Below are 23,513 nucleotides of genomic sequence, written 5' to 3' on the forward strand. Positions count from 1 at the left end.
AGAAACAGGAGGAGGGAGTGGTGGAAATAAAGTCATCAAGCTTAAATGGGTTATAAAGAAGTTGAAGGAAGCTGAAGACTTTGTAGTGTAATAAGAGGGGAATCCTCATTGTAACGACACTGAATTATTTATGCGCCCTTAGAAAGCGAGCATAGTTTTCACACATACATAACAGATCGTAGCACATGGCTCGGACTGCCCAGAGTAGCTAAGCCATAAAATTTATGGGGGATGTAATTACCCATTCTCGCTCGTAAATCCAGTTCAATTGTGCTAACCCAGAGTCGCTCCAGGAGAGAGAGGGGGAAGGAGAGAAAGGAGGACGGGGGCCAGAGGGGGCCGAGGAGGGTGGGGAGCGCTAGGGAAGAAGGGAGGGAGGGGGGGAGCAAAAAGCAAAGTTGCCTACCCGTGCTAACGTGAATTTTTTTCATCCATGGGTAGACTATGGGTTGCTTGCTGGCGGCGCTGGAGGGATGGTCGGGGGCTGGCTGGCTGCAGGCTGGCGGGGCTGGGGACGGGGAGGCGGAGGCGCCTGAGAGAGGCGCCGGCTCGCAGAGCGACTGTGATTTCTCGGGGTGGTGGTGGCCCGCCTGGGCCGGCCCGTGGCCTCGCGAATTGCCCGGCCCCTGGAGACTGGTGCAGCTATACTGGCGCTCAGGGTAGCTAGGGCGCGGAGGCGGTGGTGGGTACAGCTCCTGGTGGTGATGCTGAAATCCCGATTCCCTGGTCCGGCCGTAATATTCCGGACTGTGTTCAGGGATGTAGCTATTTTGCGAATATTCTTCGCATGGAGGAAATTTCGGATCGATGTAGTTAGAGTCCATCAAATACGAGCTCATGATCATTAATTTCTGGAGTGGAAAATAATTTTTCTCGCTTTGTCGTTTTTCTGCTCCATAAAGCCCTCCTACTAGCTAGCGACCCTGTAAAGTTACTTTCACCATGTGACTCCGCCGGCCAATCACACGGAGCAACCCAGTCCCCGGATAAGGAACCGAATCGCTTTATTCAAAATGTATCCAATTTTTTTGTGTGTGTGGTGGTGGTGGTGCTGGGGGGCGGGGGTGGGTGGTGATGTGGGGTTAGCTAGCAGGGGTTGGGGTGCCCCCAGTGCACATCCCACCAGACTGACAACCCTCCCCTGCAAAAGGAGGTGGGAAGCTCCCGGCTCCCCTCCAAAGCCCGGGCATTGGGGGGCTGTCGGGAGGCAGTGATTCAGCCCCCGCCCAGGGTCTCCCCTCAGGCCTCTGCTGGGCCCCGTGGGCCTCGGCTCCTGAGCTTTTCCAGAGGTCTCCATTCATGGCGATCGTGTCTCAGTCTAGGTCACGGGGCAGCGCCCCTCTTTCGCAGGAAGAGGAAGTTGAATGAGGACTGGAGTGGATGTTGGATGGGGAGGGGCCCAGGCTGAGCCGAGGAGGCTGGAGAGCCTGGAGTGCCCCCCATCCAAGGATACCAGAGTCCAGCCCCTCTTCCCCATACACACTCACCCAACCCTCTGGCCACGCGGCCGGCGAGGCAGGGTCCCAGCTGGACCAGGCAGGTAGAGGCAGCGGGATGCAAATGATTCTGACGTCATTTCTGGAGGTCTGGGGGTTGAGCCCCCGCTGAAGAGAGACAGGAAGTGGTTGGCAAAAGCAGAGTTCAGAAGTCTCGCCTTCCCCTGCTACCCACTGACCCTCCCTGCCCCAGCCCCAGAGCAGAGGATCTCTTCTACTGCTGGCTTCTGTTTCCACTCCCCATTCAGCCCGGCCTGCTATTTTCTGACAATTATCTCCAAGGAGCTGGGGCAAGGAGGAGAGCTTTCTGCCAGGAGTCAGTGCCCTGTGATGGTGCCCAGCCAAGACCCTGAGAGTTCTTTCTCTGTCCCCACAGAGGGCAGACCTAGCTAAGAGGGAGGCCTGTGTGGGTAGAGCCTGCTTGCTTCTGGCTAGGAGCTGTATCCATGTAACACGTGTGTTTACATGTAAACACGAATTCCTAAAGGCCAGCTCCAGGCTGCTTTCCAAAAACGGAAAGCTAAGCTCACCAAGTTGGGGAGGCACGGCCAGCCTTGGGGGTCTCCAGCCCATTCACACTCCCTGCTCTCTCTCTGCCACCCACTCACAGTAATACTCTGATGGAGGAGGGTGACAGGGCCGTAGAGGAGGGAGGGGGCCAGGAAAAGCTGCTTTCCTAACCACCCCCCCCCTCCAGCTAGGGGTGGTCCTGTCATGCCACCGATTCCAATTAACTGATCGCCCATAACTCAGAGTTGCGGGGGGTAGCGGAGGGGAGAGCCCAGGGAGGGAGCCGGGTCCCCTTGTTGTACTTGATAACAATTATAGTTTAAAATCATAGCTTGCCAGGGCTCGGCTATATTTTACTTGATAACAATAAAAGTGACACATAAAGTTAACTGTTTATGTTTTATTTATTAGACTAAATCTGCCAGCGGTGGTAGGAGCGCTTGCCTCGTCGCTACAGCTTTTATAGGGCTGTAAAACGTCATAAATCAGTCTCGCGGAATCGCCCGCACTCTTTGTGTCGGCGGCGGCGCAGGGCTGGCGGCCGCTGGCTGCCTGCTCCCTCCTTTCCACGAAAAGTCGTAATGTGATTTTTTTCCCTCTGATTTTATTATTATGATCGCCGCCGTGATTAGTCAATCTACCTTTAATTCGCCGCCCTACGCTACCTCCTCCCAGCCCAGCCTGGTTGACACTTGAATAAGTACCTTTTAAAACGGCATAACAACTATTTGAGGGTTTAATTAGAACATCTGCAATTAAGGGAATGAGGAGGGGAAAGGGAAAAAAAAATAAAGCCCTTGTGAGAGGGAGACTGAAGGCAAGAGATTCCAATCCTTTTCTCATCACCTTTGGGATGTTGGAGAGGGTCCCCACTTCCAAATTAGGGCTTCCCCAAAGGGCTGGAATGAGAGGGAAGCTGGACCCACAGCCGTGCCCAAAGGGTGCGGATTCCCGCCTGGGCCCTGGTTGCCTTCCCTCCTCCAATGCTTAGGCCCCCAGCCCCACCCCAGGCTCAGCAGGGCCAGGGCTTAGCTCCCAAGGAGCTGGTGCTTGGTGGTCCCTGAATACTCTCTCTCCAAGAGGACAGTGCCCATCCCCACTGTAACCGGGCCAGGTGAAGGAACAGGAGTTCCCCAGAGGCTGAACACCTCTAATGGAGATTCCCAAATTCTCAGAGTTAGCTGAGAACCCTTGCCCACTCTTGTCTGGAACTCTCTGCATGTGAGGACAGGCTGGTTTGGTTGGAGAGGAACTTGAGACTGTGAGTGAGGGGGCGGAGGAAGGCTACTGCTTGGTTAATAGTGGTTTGGGTTGTGTGAGGGTTGTCTTATTTTAATCATTGGTGGTGGGGGTGGGTTCATTATAAATTGCTGGAAGAGGGCAAAGGGAAACCAGTGCTGAATCCTAGTACCTAAGTCTGAACTGTAGTCCCAGATGGCTCCATCGGGAAGTCCAAAGCTCAGCAAACTTTGGTGCCATGTGGAGAGGGTTGATGAAGAGGGAGGAAACCTTCCCGGCCCCACTCCCAGTCTCCCTTCTAGGCCTGTACCTGGATGCGGCTGCCTCACCTGGAAAGGTGAGCTGTGAGCCTGACTCTCATCCTCTCAGCCCTCACACTCACCTTTTACCATCCGTGCCCTGACGCTAACCCTCTTTTCTTCAATCTTCACCCTCCTGTACTTGTTAAGGAGTCCTCCCCAATATGTTGCCTGTCACATCCCACCCCCGCCAGGTTTCTGAGCTTCTGCAGGTGGGTCAAGGAGACTGACTTTGGGCCAGTATAAGTAGTAGACACAGAGGGTTCAGATGCCCCCAACTGAATGTCAAGTCTGTCTTTGGTTATTATGGTTAACATATATGCGTGCACACTATTAATATTTATTAATATATTAAATGCCTCTTTATGCAGCTATAAATATGTAGAGTTTTCATTCCAGGTTCGTGCAGCTAATTCAACATGCACATCCAGAAAGTGAAATCTCCAAGATTCCCCCAAATGTGCCCACACTCATCTACATCATTTACAAAACGACAACAGCAACTCTCTTTGGGCTCCTATAGCTTAATAGCAAGGAAGTCGCCTGTCACATGGGTAAAATACCACACACATACACACAAACATTTTCACCTGGATATTATTACAAGCACAAAAATAAAATCCGTTGGAAGGGCTTTTGCACTTAGCAATGGCTTAATTGGGAGGGGGTGGGGATACTAAAGCAGCTCTCATCTGTGATGAATCCTTGTATCTGGTCCTGTCTTCTTTTGTGTTTCACCCTCCTGCCTCCTGCCTTGCTGGCCCAGGGGCTGCACCTCTGCCCTATCCTCCACCTTACTTTGCCCCAGTTTTATTTATTTTTATTTTTTCTGACTACCTTTTGCCAGCATCCAAACGCTCTCTGCAATTTCCCCTCCACCCCATCTCCTTTCTAAATCTCGATTTGGTTTCTCTTTCGGAAACATGTTTCAGTACAAAGCGCTTCCCTTCTGACATCGCTGAAGAAAAATATGTGTCCATTGTGTGTGAGGCCTTATTGTGCCTGGATTACCATACTGACCGTTGGATAACCCATATTCCTCCCCTCCCCAGTAACAAGCTGCCGGCTGAGAGAGCTCAGCGGCTCCATAGATTCTCTGCTGCATTAAAATCGTACCCCTCTCTGATTTTTCCAAGGGAGAAAAATAAATGGGTGAACCAATTCAGGATTTGGAGGGCAAAGGGAAGGAAAATGAGGGTCATTCCTTTCCCTACTCTTTGAAATGCAGGGTTTATGTGTGTGAATGTTGTTGTTGTTTTAGGGATTAAAAATTGCAACGTGTCTGTTTCCTTTCACTCATATAAATTGACTTTTAGATGGTATGCAATCAGGCAATTCATTTCACTTTGATTTTTTTTTCCTTTGGGCAACTTGAAAACCCCAAACTAAATGAAGGCTCATAGCCCATTTTTTTCGTGTGTGTGTGTGTGTGTGTGTGTGTGTGTATGTATGTATGTGTTTGTCCCTTTCTAATGCCGGCAGCCAGGGCTAATGTATGCAAAAGAATATGCAAATCTTAATTGATTTTTTCTTAAATCTCTTGTCAGTAAAAGTAATGAATTGGTCTAAAATGATTTTAATAACCTGGATGTGTCACCAGAAAATACTCAACCTTTTTTCTTCTCCTGGAATCGCTTATAGTCTCAAAAAAAAAAAAAAAAGCAATCATGGAATGTTAATTTGCCCCCCTTTAAAATATTAAAGATGAATTTCTCTTGTTTGTTTGGAGACCATAGGCAAGGTCCTCTCATGGATTTCTCTTGCCTTGCCTTGCCTTCCTTGGAATTCAATTTTCCTCAAATCTCGTTTAAAGTGGCTTTTTAAAAAGTGGCCGCATTTTAATATTGGTTAGACAGAGTGACCTGCATTTCACCTCGGGTGTTTGACTTGTTCCAATAGGTCACTGCCATGGGGTTATTGATGGGGAAACTCCATTGAAATTTGTCTCTTCGCAAATGGCCTTTAGATCTTCCAGCGAGTTCAATAACTAGTTATAATGTGGAAGGGGAAAAATGAAGGCCCTGGGCTAACGAATCTGATGTTTCATTTTTATGCTGGAGAAATTGTTAGTTAGAGATTGGGTTCCCCACCACCTTCCTCCCTCATCCCAGCCTCATTGACCCCCACCCCTCTTCAAGACTGCTGGATGATATCCTTTTTAAAACTTGGTTTGGGGTGTCCCTTGCTAACTTTGATGCAAGCTTTACTTCTTATGAAAATTGTTGTTGTTGAAAATTCTGATGTGTGGATGCAGGAACCTTGCTGTGCGGCAGGTTGGTGACCTGAATTTCTTGCTGGGGAGGGGGACTTTTATTTTTCAAGGAACCTAAATGTGGCTTGAAAAGATCTAGAAATCAGGCTGGCCTTAGGTTAGTTTATGGAGGGGTCCCTGGCCTGGTACTCCCAGTATTAAAGAGATGACAGGAAGCTGGAAACACTTTTAAGAGTTTATGAGGGTATCTCAAAGTGCCTTAATCTGTTCTTGGCCTCTGAACTGCCAGAGACCCATGAGATTATGCACCCAAGACCAAAGAAGGCAGAGACTGGGAAAAACTAAGGATAGAGAGAGAATTCTACAGTAGGCAAGGGAATCCTGGGTCCTCTCCAGGGTCAGCATCAGAATTCATAAGGACTTGGTCGGGTCACCTCTGTTGCTTCACAAGAAGGGTTCTCCAGAAAAACTCAATCCCCAAAGACCGTGCATTTTAGTAAACTGGAGAGAGCCAAGGAAAAATAAGTGGGGTGATGGAGATTTTATAAGGTTTCCCTTTTTCTGGAGTTTTTAAGGGAGGGAGAGGAAAAGGCAGAGGAGAGGATTGGAGGTCTTTATTTTATTTTCCCCAACCATAGTGAAGTTGGGGAACCCTTGACTCCTCCAGAGAAACCTCTGTGAGAAAGAACTTTGGACAGCGCGGTCTCCTGGGCTGACCCAGCCATACCAGATCATTACCATGATTAACCTCAATAATAAGATCTTCCCCTCACAAAACACAGCTCCCGGTGTGCCGTTTTTTCTCTTCCAGGAACTGTTCTTTCTCCTTTCCAGCCCAAAGGGGTCCAGTTTGCTCAGCCCCAAGCTCTCCCTTTAATAACCCCGTCTGCCTCGCACACCCCTTCCAAGCCTCGGCCCATAGATCAGAGTCTTTCCGGGCATGCTTTGAATCCTGGGTTGGAGGAATCAAGGCCGAGAGAGATTTCTAAGTGCCTGAAAGTGGGGTGTCACTTCCCTCCATCCCCTCAAACCCAAAGGCAGCATCTTGATGCCATTTGGGTTCGCAAACTTGCCTTGGCAAAATCGTGGCACCAGTGGGATCTGGGGAGCGGCCTTCAACTGCAACTGCGCGTCTCAACCCCACAAAAATGGGAAAGTCGGAGAAGGGGCCATCGGAGGCTTCAGGGTCTGGCCTGGGAGAGGGCACCAGAGTCTGCTCTTCCTAGCCAAGCGGGAATCAATAGCGATGTGTTATAAACTTCCCCGAAGCCCCTCCGCGCGCTCTGGTCCTGGCGGGCGAGCCACTTCCCTAAGCCGCTCGCCAGCCTCGGCCTGCACCTTGGCCGCCTCCTCCGAACCCGGGACCCCCAGCCTTGGGCTTCGCCCCCTCCCTGTTTTAATTACGTGATTGATTTCCGCTTTGGCCGCCTCGGGACGCCTCTGCCTCCGACTGTTTAAATCTTTCGGCTCCTTTTTTGTATTTCCGAGTCCTCCTGGCGGGCTGTAATTTAGAGGCGGCCCCTCGGCGGCCGGCGCGCACCTCGCGGCCTGGGTCCGGGGCGGGCTTCGGCCTCGCCCTACATTCCAACGAAATGGTCCTGCCGCGGTGCTCGGGAGACCGGCTCTGCAGCGGCCCCGCGGCGCGGGACTCTCAGGCTGTGGTCCTGCCCATTCGCTTTCTGAATTATTTTGTGCTCCATTATTCTCTGATAGGAAAACCTTCCCTGTGTGGGTTATCCCTTCAGGCCTGGCCTCAAAGCTGGGCTCTCCGCGGTCCTGTGCTTTTCTCCTCCCCCGAATGAGGTGTGTGTTGAAAGGTCTGGATTGAGCCCGGAGGAAGCGCGACGCCTGGCTCCAGGCTTGCGGGGAGCTCGAGCCCCTTCGCCTCAAACACCTGGGCCCTGCGCTGGCAGGCGAGAAGCAACAGAAGAGATGCGAATTCGGCCACAACTTTACGCCAGTCAGCGCGAGAGGGACCACAGGGCTGGCGGTCCCCACTGCGGCCCCTACCCCGCAGTAGGCGGTGGATCTGACTTTCGCTCCACAGCCCAGAGGCCTCCTCGCCCTGGCAGCCCCAGCGGGCACCTGGCAGCAGCCTGGGGTGGCTGCGCGCACCTCCGCCCGGGAACACGCTGTTCAGCCCCTCCACCCAAGGGATTGAAGGTGAGGCGAAGGAAGGGAAAGAGGGGAGAAATTGATGAGAAGAGTAGACTTAGGGTGGGGAGAGAAAGGGGAAGACAAGAAATGAAGAAAAGGAGCCCCTTCTCCCACTGTGGCTGACTTCTTTCCCTTTCTCTTTTTCCTCCCCAGACTGCTGGTTTTCCACTTAATCTCTCATTTATTTACAACAAATAAACATTGCTCTGCTTATTCTACCACGTTGTGTTCATTCTTTGATCTTTTCTAACGAGGCAGCAATGAGTTACTATTAACTGTATATATATATATTTCCCTCAAGGAGAGAAGGGGATTGGGAATGTCTTTCTGACTGGGAAGAAGTTCAGTGACACTTGAGTTGGCCACAACCTTCTCCCTGTCCCCTGACCTACGACACCCCAATACTTGTCCCCCAGGCCCCCTCCCCCACAGCAATGTTGCCGGGTAAATAAGAGTCCGCCTGCCTGGCTATTAGGATTCTGGAGACGTTGGCATCTGTAGCAATCATTAGTCAAAGCCGCGGAAGCCAAAGGAGCCGAGGAGTTGGACAGAAAAAATCTTGGAAATGATATACAGGAGCCGCGGAGGCATCAATCCCAGCCGATAAGAGCGGGGCTGCTGGGCGCAAGGCGGCCGCTTAATTGGGCCCTGGGCACCGAGAACAACTGGGGAGGAGGAACCTATGGGTTGTGCAGTAACCCTGGCATCATTTGGGCACCCTATAAAAATAGTTGGGGACTTGATCCCTTTTTCCCCCACATTTCAAAGGCCCAGTGGGGGGTGTAGGGAGATATACAAGCCCCTGTCAGCCTCTTGCCCTGGGGATCCAACAGGAACTGGGCTGGAGGACTCTCCCCTTTCTTCTCTCCCCCTTCTTTTTAGTGGCTACCTTGAGAGGTAGGGAGCCTCGGCTTGGATCTCAGGTCACAGAGGCAGCCTGGAGGCAGTCTATGACCCCTAGAGTAGGTTTTCGAGGGACAGATAACTTAGTGGGACTAGATTTTGGAGATGGCCTTAGAAATAGGGACAGAATTACTTGCTTTAATAAGCCAAACATCCAAAATATATTTGTTCCCTACCCCCACTCACCTAATATCTTTGTATATCATAGACACAGAGATAGAGAGGGAGACAGAGAGATGCAGTAAGTTTAAGTCCTTCTAGAAGGGAGATCTATGCCCCTATACACAGATGCATGCATTATGAAACCATCTCTAAACATATGTTCAAACATGTAAGTTTTTCAGCAAAAATGCAAAGACTGTAAAGATCTCTAAATATGTAGCTTCAATATGTAGCTATTTTATGGGTTAGGATCCTTGCATAAATCTAGATAAAATTTTCAAAATAGACATTGAACACACACATAGTTCTTTCCAACAAAGAAAAAAATTTCCAAATATTCACCTAGGTGTTTCAAGAGAGCTGTACCAATACATCCTAGCATATACATCCAACCACTATATAAAGATTGGTAAAGTGCACACAGGAATTTGACCGAGGACTGTTATGTTCACTATGGATCTATAAATCTGCATTTAAATGTGGAACAAAAAGGAATATAAAACATACATCCTGATATAGACATAGAACGATCTATAAATACGTTTTCACATATATAACTATGGGAGTGCTCAGCTCTCTGTGAAGATTATTTGCATGGAGTCCTAGGAATGAAGAGGAATCTCTAGTGCTTGTGGGTTTGGGATATCCCAGCCCAGGCTTCTCTGAGAAAGAAATGAGGGTGGACTAGAGACTTCGCAAGTGCTAAGAGGGCCCGGAACTCATATAATCTATGACATATTTCCAGCATATAGGGGCATTTTGCTGGCAATGAATATAAGCCCTGATGCCTGGGCCTGAAAGCTTCCTGACCTGATCTGGCTTGAACTAAGGCTGAATTAGAGGGCTCTTAACTTTGTTTTCCTTCAGCTCTGTAGCCCCAGGCACAAGGGAGGGACTTGCCAGCCAGGGGGTGGGGGATCCTTAGGAGGGGAAGACTCATTATCATTAGGAAATGGAGTTATTTAGGTAAAATATATTGTTTGTTTGGTACATAGAGATGTGAGAAGGCTGGGGGCTTACACACACACACACACAAACACACACACTCACACACCCCTGCACCCATCTTAATTACAAAAAAACCCAGTGACAGACTGCAGAGTTTCCTCCATTCATGCGGTACACGATGGGGTTCCCCTATGCCCCGCTGCCATCTCCTCTTATTCCTAGCTCCTATGAACTCTGTCTTATACATCTGAAGTTCTACCTTGTCAAAGGGGGTTTGGGGCTTGGGGAAAGAGTGACAGGGAGAGATCAGCCCCAGAACAGAAGAGTCCTGATGTCTACAGCCAGGCTCTGAGGCTATTTACCGTCAATGTTAGTTCCTTTGTGACTGAGGGGTTGGGGGACCAGGGACTGCATGGGCAAAAGGAAATGAAACGTTGCATTATTTTTTAGGGGAAAACTTTGAGGGAAAAAAAATCACCAATTAGCCTTTTAAAAAAGAAATTGGAGTCAGAGGATTTTGAAGACTCCAGATGCTCTGTTATATTTCTCCTTTAGTTTACTGGGGAAGGGAGGAAAGGAGGGGCCTCAGGTGGGCTTGGGGAAGTGCAATCCAATCTGCCAAGCCAGCTTTGGGGGAGAGTGATTTACAAAGCAAAACCTCAGATGCTACTTCCTGAGAAGTCACCAGATCAAAACACCCTACTCTAGGCGTTTATGACCCTGTCTTTACTCCCAACAGGAAAAGCACCCTCAATAAAACCTCAGCCTGTGCCCCCATCCTCCACCCAGGGGATGGGGAGAGACACAACATAAAATGAAAGACCTGACCCTTACTACTCCCTACACACACACACACACACACACACACACACACACACACAGCCTGTGTTTTCCAGCCAGAAAGTTGACTTTTAAAAGAAGTATTTACTAGACAAGATTTATCTCTAATGTCTGAGCAAGGGAGCCCTGAGGAGTTTGGAGTTTGAGCTTGGAACAGAAGGAGAGGGGGATTAGATCAGATAAGATTCTGGCCTCCTTGGACTCTCCATGTCTCTTCAACTCCCGACAACTCAATCTGGGCCAACACAACACTGAAGATCACAGAAAGCCTGGCTGCCACCATCCCTGGAGTCAGCTCTAGCGTTTGAGTTTTCCAGAAAGGCAGAAGGAAGGAAACTCAACAGCTGCGCAGGGCTTGAGGGGTGGGGGTGGGGTGGGGAGGACAAATGGTTTCCAAGCTGGGCTGACGGGAAGAATGGAGTGGGAGGGAGGAGTGGGAAGCTGGTTCCATGCTGGTTACTGTGTCCAGCCCAGGCTTCTGACCTCTACCATACCATCCTTGGGCACATATATGTGTTTCTGTGTGTTCAGGTATTCCGGTGTTCAGGGCCAGGGGCTGGGGGAAATGAGAATCTTTAGAGGGCAGAACCAAGCCTGAACTGCCTCTCTGAGACCTGTGGTGCAGAACTGAAAGGATCCTAGGTGACCAGGCTACACATTTCACCCAGCCCATATGGGGTTGCAGATCACTGTAGAACTTTCTCTGTACATGTGTACAGATGCAGAGAAGCAGCCTTCTCCCTGCACTTGCTCCCCAGCATGCCTGGAGCAGTGGACCGGCTCAGGGCCCAGCCCAAGTGTTCAACCTCTTCTCATAGCTGCTAAAATGTGGTCCCTTAGAGGCTGAACAAGGTCCTGCATAACCGAGTCCAATTTTCCCAAGTCCCACATTGCACACCCATACCGCTTCCTCTCAGGTGTCTCTGTTCCCCTTTTGCCTCTCAGTGAACCTTAGGATTGGGAGAGGGAGATGATTACAAGGGTTGTGTAGGCCTCAAAAATAAAGAGATTTGTATCACCGAAGTTCCTCAGCCCAGACCTTGTCTGGCAATTCCTTGGGCTCCTGGAGCCCCATCAGAGCAGCTAGCGGAGATAGTATCAGTACAGACACACCAATGTGGGTCACAAGGAGCCAATAAAAGTTGGGAGGGGTAGGAAAGGATGTGACTTTCTTGGCTCTCAAACAGCATCGTCTTCTCCTTAAATTGAATCATTCACCCCAAAACCCTAGTTTGGCACCCTGATTTCAGATTTTCTTTCTCCTTCACCTCAAAGGGCTTCAGGGGCCCTAGTCCCACTAAAGAAGAGGCTCAGGGTGGTGGTGCTTGTCTTCTCAGCAAAAAGGACCTAATTAAATCCTAGAACAATGATGTTTCAGCGTTCCCCCTCTCAAAAACTCAGTCCAAAGCAGTTACAAAGAACGATAGTCAAAAAGAGAAAGTTTACCTAGATATTAGGAGGGGTCGAGGCACTCATAAAATCTCTTTTCCCAGTGCCTGTGTGGATAGAACCAATCTCCCCCTGTCTTTGTTTCCTAACTCTTCATGAGATCTGGTACCCCAGTGTGAGAAGTCCACATTGAGGGTGAGAGTTGGTCTCCAACAATCTGCCACACCATTCACTGGGGAAGAATAAGTGTGCCCTTTAATTCTAACTCATAAAAGAGGCAAATGGGGCTGGCCGCGGTGGCTCATGCCTGTAATCCCAGCACCTTGGGAGGCAAAGGCAGGCGGATCATCTGATGTCAGGAGTTTGAGACCAGCCTGACCAACACGGAGAAACCCTGTCTCTATTAAAAATACAAAATTAGCCGGGCGTGGTGGTGCATGCCTCTAATCCCAGCTACTCAGGAGGCTGAGGCAGGAGAATCGCTTGAACCCAGGAGGCAGAGTTTGCGGTGAGCTGAGATCCTGCCATTGCACTACAGCCTGGGCAACAAGAGTGAAACTCCATCTCAAAAAAAAAAAAAAAGAAAAGAAAAGAAAAGAAAAGGCTGGGCGCGGTGGTTCACACCTGTAATCCCAGCACTTTGGGAGGATGAGGCGTGTGGATTACCTGAGGTCAGCCTGGGCAACATGATTAAATCTCATCTCTGCCAAAAATACAAAAATTAACTGGGTGTGGTGGTGGGCACCTGTAATCCCAGCCACTTGGGAGGTTGAGGCAGGAGAATCACTTGAACCCAGGAGACAGAGTTTGCGATGAGCCGAGATTGTGCCATTGCACTCCAGCCGGGGCGACAAGAGTGAAACTTAGTCTCAAAATAAGCAGATGGAGCAGTGTGGTTGAAGGTAACTTGAAAAGTGAGGGCTCAATGATTTCTGAGAAGAGCTGCTCTTTTTCTGGCTTCTCATCCTTATCCTTCCCACCTGGCCTGTGGCATTGTCCCCAAACCAGCTCCATCCAGAAGACAAACAAGGAGGGGATTGTTGACAAAGCCCAGCTCAGTCTGGACTATCCTTCCCATTCTTGTGCTCTTAATGCCCCCAGGGGGGTGCTCAGAGGTCCAGGTGCCACAGTCCATCAGAACTCCTGCCCCTTAGCTCAAAGAGGGCAAGAGATCAGGAAGAGAAGGGGAGGAGAACCCAACCAGAAAATTCACTCTGAAACAAAGCTCTAGAGAAGTGGCTGGGGGAGAATACCTGGGTCTGGACCCAGCAGTGGACTGGCTCAGGGCCCAGCCCAAGTGTTCAGGAAACACAAGCATTTCTGTCATAGCTGTGCACTCCCTGTGCCATCAGATGCTCTTACTCAGCAATAGTTTCTCGCCTATTGCTTGTTCTTGGCCTAATCCATGTAAACTCAAACACTGAAATCCACACCTTCAGTAGCTGTACCTTTTGATGGCTATTGGCCAGGACATAGGATCATCACCTAGTCTATTATTATTATTACTATTATTATATCCTGTTAAAAGAATGGAAAGGGAAGGGGTTTAAACAAATCCATCAACTATTTAATGTGGAGAGTTAGGAAAGTCGGAATTCTCTGTGCTCATTCCTTTCCAGAACCCTTAACTAGCTCAAAGTTATTCGACAAACGAAAGGTACCAATCAGAACTTTCAAAAAATCTCCACTTTTGCTCCCTTCCCTAACCATGCCTGAGGCAGTCTGATAAAGCTAATGGCTTATTGGAGCATTTCCAGAAAGAGAAATCAAAAGGGCTCTCCTCTCACCCCACCTGCCCTCATGAAAATCAGAAGAGAATGAATACTTGTAAGTGTATGGGGAATAATCACAGCCAGAATTTGAATTCAGGGCTGGAGTTCATATCTGTATTTGCTCTATAGTCTAATTTAGAGTCTACAACTACAACACCCGGAAAATTGGGTAGAATCACGCTGGCGAACGTGGGAATAATCCAGAGGATGCCCCCACAACCTCACATCCTTGTGCATTTGAGATTGACTCCCAGATACAACTTTGTAAGCAACTGAGGAGACAAGCCAAAGACTCCTCAGAGTTGGTTCAGGGACTGACAGAGGAGGCTAGAATATGCTGGGTATCACTCCAGCCTTCCAAATCTGAGATAGGATAAACCCAGGAGCTAAGGCTGTGGTGGGAAGGGAGGGAGGGAGGAAGGAACAGGGCCGGATGGGAAGAGCGAGACAGAGACCCAAGTACTTTTTGCTGATTGGTTGGTGGGGACCATGTGACCCTGCTTAGTGCATTTCTGATTGGTTGCTTGACCTCTCCTTGGGTTAAAGTCCTAGGAACAAAATTAAAAGCTTCCCGGGTTGGCTGGAAAGCTTGGCACCTGATTGCCTGCCCATCCTCCGCTCCAGAGACACTCCAAATTAGGGTTTGGGGTAGTGGGTGGGAAAACCAAGAATTTCAGGCCTCCTTTGTGTTTGCCCTGTTTCCAGGTGGAACTAGAAACTTTTTAGAAAACAGTAAAAAACTGAGGCAAACTATTTGAGGGGAAGGAATCAATTATCACAGGAAGAGGGGTGGTATTTAAATGGAACTTTTGAGCCTAAAGAACAGAAAAGGGGGTGAAGAAGTCATCAAAGGGCTCAAGGGACGCTATGTAAATCTTTAAACACCCTCGAATGCCCGTCTACACAGAGAGGAAGGGAATGGGACTGAGATTTGGCCGAGAGTCAGGGCGGGTGTCAGGGTGGAGTCTTGCCTGGGTGTGGGACTTCGGCCCTGGCTAAATTCCCGGTTAAAGACCACTGCACTCGCTCCCTAGAGCCCTGGGGAGGTTGGAGGGTGGGGAAGCGTCAAGTTACAGACCAAGAGAAACTCCCATGTCTCCGCTGCTTGGATAGGAAAGTTTCCAGAAACTCTCAAAATCACAGACTAGAGGGAAGGAGAGAGCCAAGAAGGACGGGTAATGAGGAAGGGAGAAACTGATAATTAGTTTTTTCCAATGCGTTGCTGGAGAGAATTCCCTGGGATCCTAGGAAAATAAAGGTATCAGGGAGGAGGGTGGGGGAGGCTGAATCTTGGCCGAGACTGAGGCCCTGAGGGATGGCGTCAAGGGAATCCTCCATGTCGGGTTCCCGAGCTCCTCATGCAAGTGAGAGACCCGTAGACTGAAGAATGGGGCTCAGCTAAGACTCCCCATTTATTTGGGCCTCTGTGCCCCCTTCATTCTCCCAGAGTCTGCCCGCTTCTCGCTTCTTCCTCAGTCCCTTGAGCAGCGGGGGCGAGGCTAACAGCATTCCCTCCTCATCCCCCAACAGCACCTCTCCACAAAGCAGATGCCCAGACACCGCTGCTCCCCAGGCATGCCCCCCTTCTGGAAGGTGCATATCTGGCTCACTCCCTCTGCTCCCCACCCCTTTCTCCCGGCCTGGAGGAGTTGCACCTATGGGTCCGCTGGCATTCAGCCCTGCTTCCAAAGCCCTGGCTATTCATGGCTGGCCAGTACAGGAGCCTGAATTCACATGTTGTCACTTTCCTGGCTTAGCTCCCGGTGACGGTGACGCACAGGGAGGGATAGCAATTGCAGGTGTGGAATACACGTGCCTCTCATGCCCAACGCTTCTGCTGCTCCTTCCTAGAAACCTGAAGGGCGCCCTAGCCTGAGGATTGACCCCAGGGTGCAGTGCTCATATTGGGCCCTGCTAGCTCCATCCCCGAGGGGCTACTCTGTCCTTAGGGTTGGGGGACTTACTTCCCCAGCCTAGCAAAGACATTGCCTCTGCTCCCTCACCCATTCAACACACAATTACACTCCACTCACAGCAGGAACCTCTAGGGCTCTTAGAGCCTAGTTTTATCTGAGGCAAGGGCTGGGAATGCCAGGAAGACCCAAGCAGCTAGAAGGAGAGGAGGAAGCATGAAACCACACTGGCTTCAGACGGACTAAGATGCCAAACTACGGAGGCTGAGACAGCTGCCCATCCAAGCCTGGTAGTGAGGGAGGGAGGGGGCACTCTGGGACCTCTGGGTTCAAACAGCCACCTTTGAGATGCTTTTGCCAGTTCAGGCAGCAGTAGCCTGTGGGCGTAGAAGCCACAAAACCCTCCTTCCCTGCCTTTCTCCCCAGTTTCCCACCTTGGGCCACTGGCCAAGGGCTGAACTCACCCCTCCCTGGAACAGTGGGCCCCAGAGGCATTTTGAGCTTGTGTCTAGAGTTTACATACCCGTACAGACACCAAACACCCTTGTTGCTGCCGCTTGCTTTCTTCTCAACTGAAAGGGTCAGGAAGACCTGGCAAATCTCTAAACAACCAAGGCCTCTCTACCCCAGTTGACTTGCAGTCAGAGAGAATAAGGAGTGGGAAGGGGAGGGCTGCTCAGGGTAGACAAGCTCCCCCATCTTCCTACTTCCCAGCAGCTTTTTCTGCTGCTTCTTCTCTTCTCCCACCCCAGCCTGGGAAGGCCTTTTCCCCCTCCCCCTAATAAGTGGGAGCTGCCTTCTATCAAGTGAGGGGGATGGTTAGGTAAATGGGAGAAAGGGTCTGAGAGAGAGAAAGAGAGAATTAACTCACAGCGTTCGCCTGGGATTCATTTGCGAAGATGTAACCTCTCTCACCATCGTCCCCAGCGCCGTAATCCCCTCTAACTGCCAGGCCCTCTGTCCTAGCATTAAACCTCACCAGCAGCTGCGTGGCTGGACAGTTAAGATTATATATGATGTAAATATATTGTGGGTTTGTCAGCTCTCCCTACACCATAAAACTTGGTTTAATGATATCACGTGGTCCCCCAAGAGCCACTCACGGGCTTGCCTTCAGGCTATTCACATAAATAACCTCCAAAAGTTTCAAACTCCTAAATTCACATAGAAGCCATGCCTATTTCTCTAATGCTCAGTTACACTAAAAAGCCCTGGTGCTGTTCCTTTGCCCCACCCCCACATCCCCCTTGCAGGGTGGAGAGGGGGGAGAGGGTGGATCCTTATTTATTTATTTACTTACTTATTTCCATAAGGACCTGTCGCCTTCGAGGTCGTGTTGATCTTTTTGTCCTCTTATTTTTTCCTCCTCTTTCCTCTAATTGCTCAGAGTGGGCCGTGTCCCCCCTCTTCCCACTCCCCCGGGAAGGTAAGTCATGCTTCTTCCCCTTCTTTCTTGCTGCCAGACGGGGTGGGTTCCGGGGCAAAGTGGAGAGGCAGGCTCCATGGTCTCTGCTTGCAACCCAGAAGCCCCCTCCATAAACTCCCCCAGAGCAATGCCAGACCCTGTTACCTGGAAATATGTTCTAGGAGGCTGGCTGGTGGGGAAACTACCCCAGGCCCCAAAGCAGAAGCCCCTGTTCAGGGAGAAATCAGGGATCTGGGCCTTATGCACCCTCAGCGTAGGGAAGTAGGTACGAGGCCTCTGGCTTGGTTGCCGCCGCTGACTCCCGACGATGCTGCAGAAGCCAAGGCTGGTGCCTGGGCAGACCTGCAGATTGTGACAGGAAGGAGGAGGGCAGGCAGGCACTCTGTGTCTACCCAAGCCTGGCCAAAATGAGTCAGACCTTCAGCTCCTCCAGGGAAGGAGAGGCCCAAACCCTGCTGGGAGGAGGCAGTCAGTGCACGGTGGGGCTGGTGTGCCCTGCCTGGCAGCTCTAACCAACATTGCCCCTATCTATGACAAAGCCCTTGGTTTTCCCCCTGGGGTGGTGCGCCTGTCCCCTGGGGAGGAAGCACAGGGCCTGGGCAGCCTGGGAGGCTGGAGCAGGTGGGTGCGGGTGCCACAGCCTCTTTCTTAGTTAACTGTTACCCACCGGAGACGCCAGTGCTTCTCCACGCTTCACTGCTCACTCAATAGTTTTACTCAGCATGGAGAAAAAATTAAAATAACTCCCTGAAGAAAATTACACATTTTATTTCAGAGAGAGAGAGAGAGAGAGAGAGAGCACTGGTCTGGGTTAACTGCTGTGTGCAAGTTAAGGAGAGACAACAGGCGCCCTAACCTGGCCTGAGTGCAGTGCGAAGGGGAAGGGTGGTAGTTGTGGGCACTGTTCAATAAGCATTTGTTGAGACTGCCTATGTGCCAAGCATGGGGTGAGGAAAGGCTCTTGGGTCTTTTAAAAAATGACTGATGGGTAGCTTAGGCAGTGGGATGCAGCGAAGTTAGTCCTTATAATAAATCCAAGGAGCATCAGTATTAATAATCATAAATATTCCCCTGCCCCTCCCCAGAGCCTCTCTGCTCCCCTTTCTTCTTGGCTGCTGGTGCAATCCCTTAGCCAAGCTCCAGACCCTCACCCCACCAGTGTGGGGGGCCTAGGCTTGGCTCCAGGAAATCAGCCTGTTGTGGGAGGTGGGAGAGGAAATGCAGTAAAGTTTTATGGACCCTTCCCACATTTGTTTCTACTGTAAAGTGCTTCCTCCCCCAGCCCATCCCAGGAGCCTGGAGAAGGACCTGATCCTCAGACACTACCTGAATTATCTGCCTCCTCCCACCCCCACTTTTAACCCATCCTCCCCTCCACACAAAATCCCAGAGACTGAGATAAATGATGGCAGACAGACGTGACTCCAGCACTGGTCTATGCAGCTCCTTTCCCAGTTAATTGTCCTGCGTAGCCCGAGGCCCTAGAAGGTGGTGGAAACAGTCTGAACATTTCCTGCCAGGCTGATACACACTGCAGATTGTCCTCCCTGCTCCCTCTTCCCCAGTATCTTAGATACTGAGGCACACCTCCTCCAACTCTCCCAACACCCCCTTACCAAGCAATACCACCTCCCTCTAGAGGCCCTTATGAGACCAAATGGGTCCCTAGAGTGAGGGCTCAGCCCTCCCTCTATGTCCAGCAAGGCCTCTCAGGGACCACCTAGGCCCAGGAAAGATCTTCAGAGGCCCAGAAGGGCCTAAGGCTGAGCACGGTGGAGCCACTGGTTCCTGCACCGCAGCTTTGGCACACAGTGGGGGCTGCTGCCAGTCCAGAGGCCTCCTGGAGTGCAGAGGCGTGAAGGCCTTGGACAGCCACAGCATGGGAAAAGCCAGTACCCGAGGCCTAGGTGCCCTTCTCTTCCCCCAGAGGCTCTTGTTGCAGCCAAGAAACAGGAAAGGAGCTCAATTTCACCTCCCTCTACTACTCACTGCCCCTAGAAGCTAGAAAATTTTTTAAAGGGGTGGCTTAAAGTTTGTGGGTCTCCTTCTACATCTCACAGCCCACTTAGACAATTTTACCCAATACATGCCCCAAACAGACAGGAGCCACTGCATCTTTAGTCCTGTTCTCTCTTTATTTGATATGACAAAATATAGTTTCAGGAAGGACCCAGAGTCAATAAATAGTTGGACAACAGCAATGGGTCAGGAGGGCACAGAAATTCGTGGCAGGGACTATGGGACAGCAAAGGGCCTCTAGGACCACTTGCTGGGGTCCAGTGCCAGGAAACCCCACTAGTTGAGCTAGCTAGCAGGCTGGGGCTGCCGGCCTGAGAGGGCATGCAGCAGGCACAGGCTGGGGAGGTTCCCGGGTTTTGGGGGGAAGAGGTTGTGGAGATAAGGTTTGGAAAGCATAGAGCAACTGTGGGGCCCCTAGGCCGATGCTCTCCTTTCATATGCAAATCATTCATAAGTGAAAATCTAGTTTAGTCGCTACAAGGAAGCACCCCGAGTCTAGGGCCAGACTCTCGCCAGCCTTTGGCTGTCTAACCCGTCCAGCCGGGAACAAAGGAGAGGGCGAGGTTAGAGGGTCCGGCGAGGGTCCTGTGGCGCGGGCCGGGCCCACCTTAACTCGGGAGGGCCGCGCTGAGGCTGGGAGCCGGAGAGACGGCCCAGGCCAAGGTTCGTTCTGCGCCAGCCTGTACGCCGCAGCCCTGGGCCCCGGGTACCGAGCTGAGCCGAGCTGAGGGGAGATGGGGCAGCGCCGACAGCCCCGCGGGAACCCTGGGTCGGTAGGGATGCGGAATGCCAAGGAAAAGCGCTTTTGTCTGTGGGGCCCGGGAGCCCAGTGCTCCAGCACCTGCCCCCGACCCGAAATATAGAGAGGAAAGGCGAAAAGGAAAGGCGCAGGGACAGGAACCGGCTAGGGGCGCGCTCTGCGGGCCTCCCCCGCTGCCTCTAAAGAGCCTCTTTGCTTTTCATTTTGGAATCTTTCTTCCACTTCATCCTGCGGTTCTGGAACCAGATCTTGATCTGTCTCTCATTGAGACACAAGTTGTTGGCGATCTCTATGCGCCTGCGGCGAGTGAGGTAGCGGTTAAAGTGGAATTCTTTCTCGAGTTCCAGAGTCTGGTAGCGCGTGTAACTGGTTCGGGACCGCTTGCCGTCCGTCTCTGGAACATAAACCCCACCCCAAGCCAGGAAGGGGTGAATAGCTTGCAGCGTTCCCCCGTCCCCACCCCAGCCCAGGCCCCCACCCGCGGCCGGAGGGAGAGGAGGCGAGAGCCGCAAGACAGGCCACGCGGGCCGCAGGCGGGCCAGCCCAGCCCAGCCCCGGGAGAGGCGCCTCCGCCCAGGCAGGAAACTTTCCACCGCAGCCTTCACTCTGCAGCCGGAGGGGCTGAGGGGGGGTTGGGGGGAAGAGGGAGACCCAGGCTCGGACCGAACAATAAGCACCCTCGAGATCCGAGCACCGGGGACCCCCCTCCCGCCCCTCCCGAGTCGCTGGAATCCTCCGGAGCCGCAAGCGCCCGCGGAGCCGGCTCCGCAGGGGAGGGAGGGAGGGAGCCGCGGGGGGATCCCCGCTCTGGAGCCCCCGCGCTCCTCACCCTTCAGATCCCTCTATTTTTTTAACTCCCTCCCTCTCCCCCAAAAATTGAATATTGCCTTTTATACACGTTTTGTTCCTATGATCCAATTATGTCGTCGTAAATTTGGGCGCACACAGCCTCTAAGCCTTTTAGTGGACAGTTTTACGAGCCATTGATGCCTGGATCGTAAAATTTATGGCCGCAGGTTTTTTTTCTTTATTTGCCCCGCATGGCCTATAAAACCCAGGCGGACCCGAGCGCGCAAAATGAAGTCCTAAAGTTTACCGTGGCTCATGTGCAGTTTGGTCATCCACGGGTAAATCTGTGGCGGGGCCGGTGGCTGGCTCAGTCCGGCGGGCTGCCCTGTCTGCGCCTGCTCCTCTTTGATCTCCCCACTGCTCTTAGCTCGCTCCTCCAGCGCCGGGCGAGCCGCCTTCTGACTGTACATCCCGGGGTTCAGAGGAGCCGCTTCGTCTCTGCCCGGAGCGTGTCCCGGAGCGGCCGCGGCGCTGCAGGCGGGGCGGTCGGGGTGAGCCCGGGGGTTGGCAGCCATGTCTACCCCGTGGAGAGAGTTGGAAGGCGCAGGCGGTGGGAAAGTGATGCTTAAGTCCAATCCGCCGTAGCAGTACCTGGATGCCTGCACCTCTGAGGCCGATCCATAGTTCCCACAAGTTTGCATGTTATAGGCAGGGATATTGGGGCTCTGCTTATAGAATGAATTGGCTACGTAGGAGCTCATGGCGGGGAGGGCCCAAAAAAATTTCTGCACCCTTTTTGATTAAGGGTGATTTGTGACTCTTTGAAGTTGAGGGGTTTTTTGTTCTCCAAAGTGGACAATTTATAGGTGGAGATATCTCTTTCTTTATCCTATGCGCTCTTCCCAAATAAGGGAGCCTTAAATAGAGTCACGTGACTCGAGCGGCCACTCATAAATTTGGCTTGATGACCTCCGGGAGGTTAGTGATGGAAGCCGGCGAAACGCATCTCGATATGTTGGCAAAGCCCAACCAAGGGGGAGAGGGAGTGAGAGAGAGAAAGAGGGAAGGGGGAGGGAAAAAAAAAAAGGTTCTTGGAATTGGGGGTAGCCGGGACAACAAGCCCACAGCGACACCTGGTGCGTACGTGGGGGAATTGCATCCTGGAGCGCCAGCTTGCTTTCCGGTGGCTGGATTTCCTACACTGTGAAGGAGAAGCTGGTTGTTGGGGCAACCCCTGAGCTAGCCTTTTAAATTCTATTTAAAATTGGGAAAAGATGAGGCCTCACTTATAATGCACAGAGTGCTTTTTGTAATGAAAGCCCCGTTCTCCCAACCTCCAGGGTCTTCCAATCTTCAAAAATGGCTGAGGAAAGGGGATTAAGTTAGGTAAGGTGGCCTATGCCCAGGCTGGAGAACCAATGGGGTTTAACTTAGGTTCCCTAAACCAAAGGTAGAAGTCCCTTGCCTCTCAGGCCCTAAGGCCCCACTACTGCTGAAGAGGTGCCTATCAGCAAGAGAAAGTAGAATTAGCTTCTGAAGAGGTAGACAGGACGCCCAGGAGGAGGGATCCTGAGTGGTCAGAACAAGATAGGGGGGTCATGAAGCTGAGGGTGTTGCAGGCTGTTTGGGATGGATCTGGAGGTGAGGAGCCAGGTGGAGTTGGCTAGACCTCACCATGCTAGGGTCCCCAGAGTGGCAACAAGGCAATTTTCAAGTGTGTGTGTGGACACGGACAGAGCCAGACAATGGTCTAGAGGACTGCTCTGTCTCCCTGTGTGCGATCCTTATGTGGTACCTATGCCAGAGGTTTTAGACAGAAAACAGATGTTAATTGAGGACATGGAGAAGCAAGATTGAAGCCTCCACAAATATTACGTGAGCATGGCAGAGGAAAAGGCCCGTTATGTGCCCTTTGGGGGAAAGGTCTCTGGGCTAGGCTTTCCAGGGACCTGAATCCATAAGGTCCACAAGAGAGCAATTTCTGAGCTACCAAGAGGAATGGGGCGGACCTGGGGGGTGGGCAGGGCAGGCGCCTGGGTAGCCTTCGCAGGGTATCTGCAGCCATTCGGCCCCATCCTCTTCCCCCGTAGCCCCAAGTCTCATACTTCCCTGCCTGCTTCTTCCCAGGAAATCTCCGCCCCGCCAGGAGAAGGCCCCCTCCTCACTGGTGGAGGCACTGGAGGCGAGGGTGGGGGCGCTGGAGGGAATCTGAAGGGCCCGGAAAACTCTGGCGGATTTTTTCCCTCCGGAGACCCCCCTCAACACCTCTCCCTGTAGGCCCACTCAGGTTTCTCTGGCCAGGCTTGGAGAGAGAAGGCCAGGGTTGATAAATGGTTAGGGTCCGGCTGCGCTCCTCACCCGCCTCTTCACCCGTTTGAGGAGAGAAAAGTAAGGAACCAGCCCGGCTGGAGCTGTAATGAAGAAGGAATTTTGTCCCGGCCACGTCAGGAGTCCCAGAGCAGGCGAGAGCTCAGTTTCCAGGCTTTCTCTCTCGAGATGTCCTTGAATCGCTCAATCCCTGCCGACAGGGCTCCAGTCCCGCGGTCTTCTCTTTCCCTCCGCTCTCCGCCTCCGCCACGTTTCGCAACAGCCAGCTTGGCGCGGGCCTGGGGCTTGCTCTCACGGCGCCCCCCGCCTCCAACTCCCGGGAGTGGGTGGAGGAGACCCTGGTGCCTGGAT

General features: G+C 51.8%; 2 protein-coding genes and 1 non-coding gene across 5 annotated transcripts in view; all 3 read right to left on the reverse strand.

Annotated features, from left to right (window-relative positions):
• The window catches only part of HOXC4 (homeobox C4), a 39,588-nt gene that overhangs the window by 1,259 nt on the left and 14,816 nt on the right, over nucleotides 1-23,513 (reverse strand). For 2 of the 3 annotated variants that reach the window (XM_063593470.1, XM_063593471.1), the window contains one exon: nucleotides 407-1,604. In XM_063593470.1, coding sequence (XP_063449540.1) covers nucleotides 407-845 — 439 coding nt within the window. In that variant the 5' untranslated portion in view covers nucleotides 846-1,604. The remainder of the gene's footprint in view (nucleotides 1-406; nucleotides 1,605-23,513) is intronic. The other variant, XM_057299449.2, reaches the window with a different exon arrangement.
• Nucleotides 19,383-23,360, reverse strand: HOXC5 (homeobox C5). The gene is made up of 2 exons (XM_003830997.6): nucleotides 21,142-23,360; nucleotides 19,383-20,439 (listed from the first exon to the last, which is right to left on the reverse strand). The coding sequence occupies exons 1-2, from the start codon at nucleotides 21,593-21,595 to the stop codon at nucleotides 20,225-20,227; spliced, it is 669 nt and encodes a 222-aa protein (XP_003831045.1). The 5' UTR covers nucleotides 21,596-23,360; the 3' UTR covers nucleotides 19,383-20,224.
• MIR615 (microRNA mir-615) lies at nucleotides 20,687-20,750 on the reverse strand. Its single transcript, NR_163074.1, has one exon. It is a non-coding gene; the product is annotated as a microRNA mir-615 (primary transcript).

This window comes from Pan paniscus, chromosome 10, assembly GCF_029289425.2.
Source record: "Pan paniscus chromosome 10, NHGRI_mPanPan1-v2.0_pri, whole genome shotgun sequence".
Taxonomy (NCBI): domain Eukaryota; kingdom Metazoa; phylum Chordata; class Mammalia; order Primates; family Hominidae; genus Pan; species Pan paniscus.

What these genes read in the sequence shown, in the direction of transcription:
- HOXC5 (XM_003830997.6), bottom strand. Translation starts at nt 21,595, where the DNA reads ATGAGCTCCTACGTAGCCAATTCATTCTATAAGCAGAGCCCCAATATC. An exon ending in CAAACTGCACATGAGCCACG is followed by an intron (nt 20,440 to 21,141) that starts GTAAACTTTAGG and finishes TTTATGTTCCAG; the next exon opens with AGACGGACGGCAAGCGGTCC.